Here is an 8,018-nt window from a genome sequence, read left to right on the forward strand (position 1 = left end):
TGCCTACACAAATCTGCTCTGGAGCAGGTCGTCCTTCCAGCAAACCTCAGCCAGAAGAGGAATGAGCTCCAGGCAGATATCGACAGACTCAACCCTCCCTTCCTGCCATGTGGCATTCCCCGGGCACAGCGGTGCTGCAACCTGGCCAAAGGTTCAGACCTCAAGTAGTCCCTGATTTCTATCTGAACTGGCTGAGCAACTCGTTTGTCATCATCCCAAGGCTGCATTCAGGATCGGGAGAAAAAACTGCGCGTGCTCAATAGTTCACCCTCACTGTCCATCTCCGAGGCTCTTCTGGTTTTCCCCTGAGCGGGAGAGCCCCACAAAGAGATGGCGCAACAGGACGAATGGGTTGCATGCACCCACGCTAAGGAGCCGTGTTTTTCTCAGAGTAGACTTTCTCTGCTACCATCTGCTATCTTTCCTCTGGAGTTGCTGAGTTTTCTGCTGAACTTTTGCCTCTTAAATACTCGTTGGCGGGAGAGTCCATGGAAGCTCAAGTGGTCAGAGGAAGTCCACTTTAGCAGTGGGGTCTGATCCGATGCACAAATGCCTAGGTCCAAGATGTGGCTAATCCACAAATCCCTCTGACCGTGACCAGTACACGGGGCTTCAGAGGAGAGCACGGGAACCCAGAGCGCAGGCCCGAAAGAGAGAGAATCGGTGGTGTCTGTTTGCTCAGCTGATCCCAGCGTATGTCGCAGCATGTAACGTGGTGTATTTGACGGTTGAGTAACTCTACGGACTCGTTATGTAAGAATGACAGGACAAGGAGCAACTGTCTCAAGTTGCAGCTAGGCGAGTTGAGGTTGGATATTAGGAGGAATTTTCTCCCTAGGAGGGTGGTGAAGCACTGGAGCAGGTTGCCCAGAGCGGTGGTGCAGTCTCCATCCTTGGAGGTTTTGAAGACCCGGGTAGACAAAGCCTTGTCTGGGATGATGCAGTTGGGGCTGGTCCTGCTTAGAGCAGGGGGTTGGACTAGACGTGACCCCCCCTTAGGTCCCTTTCAGCCCTCATTTTCTGTGATTTTGTGATTAATGACCTGACTTGCAGAAGGTAGAAAATCCAGTTGCTAAGTAGATGCAATTTTGCAATGTATCCCTCCTCTTTTTTTTTTTTTAGCGCTTGGTTCAGTTACTTCTCTGCCTCTGTTCCTGTTGATAAAAGGGGATGCTCTCACTTACCTAAATCTTCCCGATACTAAGGAAATACTTGCAGAGTGATTTCTCTGCGAATGTGGCATGCAGTCCCCAGCCTGTCTGTGCAGGGGAGCCCACAGGACTGCATTCTCGTTCAGAAAAGACCGGGAAACCAGGGCGCAGCTGTGGGGGGGAAAACCAGCTAATTGTCTCGTGCTATTTGCTGTCAAACTTGCCCCCGGCCTGTCTGGCTGATAAAAGTTGGTTTGCCTGTTTTTAATTTACTGCGATTGCAGATCAGAAATGGTGAGACGCAGTCAGACGCTTGGTGCTTGCAAAGCCGTAAAATGCTTTGAGGACCAAGACAAAATCTCTCCCTTACTCAGTGGGCCCCTGTATCTGAATTTGTCTCCAAGGAGCTCTAACGCGCAGTGACTGAGAAGAGGCAGATAAAAGGCAAGTTCCTGTCCTCTGCGGTTCCTCCCCGGTTTCGGCCGGCGCATGGGAGTGGCAAGTCGTCTCGCTGGCACACGACGAGCAAGAACAGCTGCTGACTGAAGCAAAGCACACACACACACACACACACAAAAGTTCTTGAACTTTTAAAGCCTGGTTCTGGCAGATTACCTTCCCCCAGCGTCCTCTCCTCCTCCGGGTACTCGCTGTACCCTGGTTTGCGAGGGAACAAACAGGACCTGGCATTCTCGGTGACCAGATCACTTTGGTTATCAGGTGCAATCGCCAGCTGGTACGCGAGTGTGGGACTGCAGCCCGCTCTCGGTGCGGGGAAGCACGGGTAACGGCCCCTGTCGGCTCTGCGCGTTACTGCGCGACGGCCCAATCCTGATCCTTTTGGAAACTGGTTTTGGGGGGGTTTTGTTAGCCTGTGCTTCATTCTGAGTAGTGCTGCGAGAACAAAAAATCAAGGAAGGGCACTTGATGCCTGAAAGCTTGTCCAACAGCTTTCCTGACTGTACCAAGAAAAGATGCACAGAGAAATCCTTGTCTCTGACGTTCCCTGGCCCATCACCGCTACGAGAAGGCTCCCACTCTTATTAAAAATTTTAAAAAAATCAAGGCAGACAAAACCAGGGGATCGGGTTCAATCGGTGTCTGTTTTTAGCAGAGCCCCCTCGTTCAGGGATCATTTGCTCTGGTTTTAATCTGTGCCCTCCACTCCCCTCCTCCCTGTCTCTCGTGCTTCTTCGAACCCTGCGCTCCGTCTTTGAGAAACCACGACCAGGGTTTGAACTGCACTTGGACTCTGGGGGCGGGGGTTTAACACTAAGTTAAACCGGTTCACCGATTAACAAGTCCACCCAAGTGATCTTCCCCCTCCAGGCTACGATTTTCAAATCTTACAGGGGAACTCAGCCCCCCCTGAACTCCCCTGTCATTCGGACCCTGACCACAACACATCTAGCTATTTCTGCGTAGGGAATTTTAATTAAATGTCACGGCACATCTGTTTGCAGTTGTCAACATTTTTCTGTTTTTAAATCCGGTTTCCATGTCATCTGGGTCGCCCGAGCAGAGCCGCCGTAGCTTGTCCGCGTTCATCCTCAGCGTGCTGTTCGAGGTCTCTGCGCAGGGCAGAGTTGCTAAATAACGTCCCCCGTCTGTTTTCGGTAAGCCGGCGTGGTGGGAATCAACAGCTGTCTTGAATTTTTTGTTTTTGCCATGCCTGAGCTGATGTCATTTCCCCGTTGCAAGCACGGCGGCTCTGGTGCGCCTGAGATATGTCACGGGGTGGGAGGGGAAAGCGAGAGGGAGGAGGGGAGAGCCGGGCAGGGCATGCCTTGTCCCGGGACCCTGTTTACTTAACGTTCCCGGCTGAGGAAGCCCTGGTTTAAATAGGATTGCAGAAGCTGGCTGCCCGCATCAGATGAGGCAGTGATGACTATGGGACTTTAAATTTCGTGGTTTCAAAGCGCTAGCGCGGAGGGTGAGAATGCAGGATGCCTTTCCTTCTGGGTCTGAGACAGGTAACCCGGTTTTCGGTGGTGGCTGCTGGGTTTGGGGGCAGGGGAAATGTAACCTTTTTCAGTAGTATTTTTTATTTTTAATTTTTTTTAAGAAAATGTCGTCTGGCTTGTCTGAGAAGAGACTCTCGCAGCCCAGCTGGTATTTAACTTGTTGCAAAAGTTAGCAAGGAAGGAACTAAGCTGCAGCTCGGGGAGCAAAATGTGGTGGTTGTTTGCAACAGGTTGACTTTGACTTTCTCTTTCTCTTACAGTTTTCACTTTGGTTTTTTGCCAGTTTTTCCCACAGGCCCTAATATGGAAATGTGTTTACATTGCTTTAGATCCACCGCTAGATTTTGAGGAGGATTTTTTTTCTTAAATTTTTTTTTTTTTTTAAGTGCAATATTTACGACCTGTCACGCTGACTAAAACATAAAACTCGCTGAAGATCCAAAACAGAAAGCGGCCGAGACGTCGGAGCAGGCGCGATGCTTTCCTTAGCAAGGTGGTGACTTCGTTTTGGTGCCTGGTTTAATCGTTCGGAGGAGTCTGTGTTTTAACAAGAGACAATTTCTAGGTGATAAGATTGCATGGAAAGAGAAACAGGAGCAGCCGACTGCTCCCGCCTGCCAGTTGGCTGCCAGCTCTTTGTTTTTAAGCTTTTGAGAGTTTTAAAACTGTTTTTTTTCGGTCTTGAAGGCTTGTCTGTAGAGGAATCCATCTATAAGCTGTTCCCAGAGCCGCTGAGGTCTGAGCTATAATAGATACTGCAGAAGAAGGGGCCGCTGGCTGTAAAATACCCACGATCTGAAGCATATTTTAAGCTTGGCACTTCCTTGTGCTTCAAACCAAAGCAGAGTCTAACTTATATAAAATAAATAAATGAATAAATAAAAGTTGCTGAGTAAGCAGTCCTGTTGGATCAGAGCTTTTTTTTTTTTTTTTTTTTTTTTTGGTCGGTCAAATATAGGTTTTATTTTATTTTTCACCCGTTAGGACATGGTTTTACAGAGGGAACTACCTCGAGCACAGTGACCTTTTGCAGTTGAACATGACGGCTAAAATAATGGGCTGCTTGTTAGGACGACATCCAAGTAGACTGTTAAAAGTCGGAGCTGACTAGGGAAGTGCATTGCCACCACGGCTTTAGGGAAGGAAAAATGCTTTTCAGGCACCGAGTGCCATTTGGCCTCGTGCGATGTATGCTCAGGCTCTTCATTAATTCCTCAGTCTGCAATAAGCTTTTGTAAAGTCACGCCAGGTTTTCAGGGTGGGTCAGCTTCAGATTTATTTTCGTTCTGCTCATATTTCTTAAAAATGCTTGGGTCCTCTGGAGTGAGGAGCTCCCAGCTCCCATTTACTCTGCTTGAAGATGGGCTTGTCTCGGCAGAGGGCATTGTGATGCTTGACTTCCTTTTTTCCCCTCTTACAGGATAGATTTAAAAAAAAAAGGAAAGAAACCTCGCCGGTATGTGATGTCTAAACAGGAAGTAGAAACAGGTGGTATCATAAAAACCGTGGCTTTTTTTATCCCATGTTTCTGGATAAAAATACAGTGGGGAAAAAAATATGCCTAGGGAGCATATTTTAATTTCAGTTTTATTAGCTGCTAGATGAGAGAAAATAGCCAGCTGCTTTGGCAGTCGTTCCCTGTGCATAAATACCACGCAGGAATTGCTTTGCATGCCTTGGAAATGGGATAGCTACTCAGCGGTGCGCAGGGTGCGGGCACTTTGCAGCCACTTTTAAGACGGGAAGTAACAAATACTACGTGCAGTTAAAACTGCAGGGGGAATTTAGGATGCTCTGATGGTTTGCGCCTCATTTCTCTGTATCTGCTGCCGTCTCTTCTCATTTTTGGAATATTTTGGGACGGATAACGTCTCCGTTTGGTGTCTGCGCGGTGCCTAACACAGCAGGGTCCTGATTTGTGAGTGGTGCTATCGTTCACGAAGCCACAATCCATTCACATCCCTGTTTGACATAGATTCGCCTCCCTTGTGATACTGCGTTTTCGATGCCTCAGTAGGCTTTTGATTCAATATTGGGCTGCATTGACTTATCTTGAGAGCTAGTGACATCCAGAGGAGGTTAGATGGGCATCTGGCTGGGGTCATCTGAACCCAGCACTCCTTCCTGTCTATGCAGGGGGTCAGACTCGATGATCTGTTGAGGTCCCTTCCCAACCCTAACATCTATGAATCTATGAATCCTAGCATATAGTATGCCGAATGTCAAGCATCTTTTATGTGCTTGGTTGCACTTGCTAGGATGAAAGCCCAGGCCACCCTTGTTAAATCTCGTCTGGAGACCGCTGGAAAGACCCACCCGGGAGAGGAGCACGAGGACTTTGGTCAGCCCTCTGGAATGGGGATGTGATGTGGGGAAGATTTATGAGCCTCATTTGCTGGTAGACACCTCTACAGTAAAACCTTCAGCCGTTTCTTCTTGGCACTGGTATGAGGTCTGACCCACAGCTTGTTGAAGTCTATGGGAGTCTCTTCATGGTCTCCAGTGAAGGAAGATGGTTCATGACTGATTTAAAAGGTTCCTCAACATACACCCTGGCGAGGACCTGGGGGATCTCCTTCAGCTATGCAAAACTCTTCTTGCTCGGCATGGGAGCGTTTCGACAAGCAAAGCAAATGTTCATTTTTCATTGTCAAACATCAGGGCAAAGGCAGCAAAATGAATAAGCTTTCTGTTTGAGCTGGCAAGTCTTTTGTTTTTGGTTTGTTGACAATTTTGCAAGGTTGCTCTTCATCCCAGCATCCACAGGAGAACAGTTCTCGGAAATATCATAATTTTATTTGCATACAGAATTAAACCCAAACTTTCCACATTTTTGTCCATTAGAGTTTTGGATGACTGCTTTCCTATAATGTTCATCTTTCCAAAAGTGTTTCCAGTTCTTTAAACTGGTCAAATCATTATGGCCATTTAATGTTTTGATAGATGAAAGGAGATGCAATGAAGTCAGTCAGTTGGCAGTGGTCTGGGAGAAGAGCCCGCATAACTTCCCACGGTGGTACAGGCCCAGTCGTCAGATGGAGGTTGAAGCACACTCTGCTTCCTGGCTCTCTGGTGCTTCTCCGCATTGACTGCACCAGCCTTGACCCAGCTTCTCGGGACTGAGCGGTTGTGGGCAGGGTTCTCCTAGTTGTCAGTGGGAATGCTGAATTTCTTGAGACCTCACTTGACCGTGTCGCTGTATCGAAGCTTTGGCCCTCCTCTGCATCATGGGTGGTTCTTGAGTTGGCCGTAGAGTATGGCCTTCGGCAGACCATCTTGAGGCGTGCGCGCCACGTGTCCCACCCAATGAAGCCTGCAAGGGTCCAGCATAGTCTGCTTAGACTGTAGGCCAGTTCTCTCCAGGATCTCATTAGCGATCCATTGGTCCCAAGTGACTCCAAGTGTTTTTCTGACACAGCGAAGGTGGAAGCGGTGTCAGATATAACATGTCAGATATAGCGTGAACCTGTACTTAACGTTGGCCTGTGCTAAGGAGGAGGTAACTGAGTTCAGTTAAGGACGTTTGGGCCTTGCAAGACTGATTTATTGGTCTTAAAGGTCTTGTCTACACTGGGGAATTATGTACCTTCTTTCCAGCAATATCGTGCTCTTCTGATGCTAGGAACAGTGTGGTCACAGGGTTTCAGGGTTGTCATGGTGCCATTGTTCTCTTCAAATGTTCCTTAGGGATACAGGATCTTAATAATTAATTTGATCTGTTTTTAAGTTTTATATGAACTTTCTACTTCAGAATTTTAGGTATTTTGAAGTGAGGTAAAAGGAAATCAAGTTCTGTCTGCTTCATTGTTTTGATTCATTTATATAGCGCATTATGCGTAACTTTTGCTCTCTTGGAAATAAGTCTCATGGATGGGTCAATTCTGAAGGAAAAAAGTAAAAGCCTAGCTGGGAAATGCATGTATGGGGCCTCCTCTTGAAGTCCCCTTCTAGCAAATCTTAGTAAAATAGCCTCCTTGCTTTTGTATAGCAGAACTTTTCAAGGGGTGATATCTTTTCTGGCCTCAAATTGCCCAGGGTGGTGCCTTGGCCAGGGCAGGTCTGCTGAGAAGGAATATTGGACCCACAATAGCAACAAGAGGCAGCATCCATTAAGATTACTGGATAGGAAAAGCAATTCAGATGAAGTGCCGACCTCCCTTTAAAAGCAAACTGTAAATATAAGAAGGTCAGTACTTCATGCTTAATAATAATAACAGCGTATTTACTCGAAGGCAACCTTGATTATAAGGCAACCTCCCAATGATTAGGATAGATAGATAGATGGATAGATAGATGGATAGATATGGAAAATTTATAAATTTGTTAAAATTTTCTAGGTATATAATTTAAATATTGGAGATTTCCCTTGAATTTTCCCCTTCCCACTGCTACAGCAGGGAAAATAAATCGGGGGGGGTCAGGTGACTCTTTTGCTCTCTGCTCCCCTCCCCCCAACTTTTTTCCCTGGCAACCACTTCTCCCACTCCTTTCCGTCCCCGCTGTCCCTAAGTACATGGAAGTGAGGAGAACATTTGAAAACAGTAACCTTAAAATTAAACATGGCTGTAGCAATTTGCATATAGTGCCCATACACTTAGTTCATCCCGAATTGATGCGTGTTACCTTTTTTTTTGAAACACCCTTTTCAGCAGCACTTTGGCACCTGCTGATATGTAGTACAAACTGTGCATGATAGTCCAAAGCCAAAGGCCCGTTATTTACCACATAGCTCATTAGGCTGGCCCCACCAGGGTCAACAGCATTTCAGGCCATGGTGACCCCACAGCTCAACACTGCCAAGTATGTGCAAGTATGTGTACTCCATAGATTCATAGATGTTAGGGTCGGAAGGGACCTCAATAGATCAGCGAGTCCGACCCCCTACATAGGCAGGAAAGAAAGC

General features: G+C 47.2%; 1 protein-coding gene across 1 annotated transcript in view; it reads left to right on the top strand.

Annotated features, from left to right (window-relative positions):
• The first annotated feature begins 2,549 nt into the window (after positions 1–2,549).
• Positions 2,550–8,018, top strand: part of WBP1L (WW domain binding protein 1 like) — a 33,240-nt gene continuing 27,771 nt past the window's right edge. The window contains 1 exon segment of the mRNA XM_006039452.3: positions 2,550–3,124. Coding sequence (XP_006039514.2) covers positions 3,098–3,124 — 27 coding nt within the window. The 5' untranslated portion in view covers positions 2,550–3,097.

Source organism: Alligator sinensis, unplaced genomic scaffold (genome assembly GCF_000455745.1).
Source record: "Alligator sinensis unplaced genomic scaffold, ASM45574v1 scaffold61_1, whole genome shotgun sequence".
NCBI classification, from domain to species: Eukaryota; Metazoa; Chordata; order Crocodylia; family Alligatoridae; genus Alligator; species Alligator sinensis.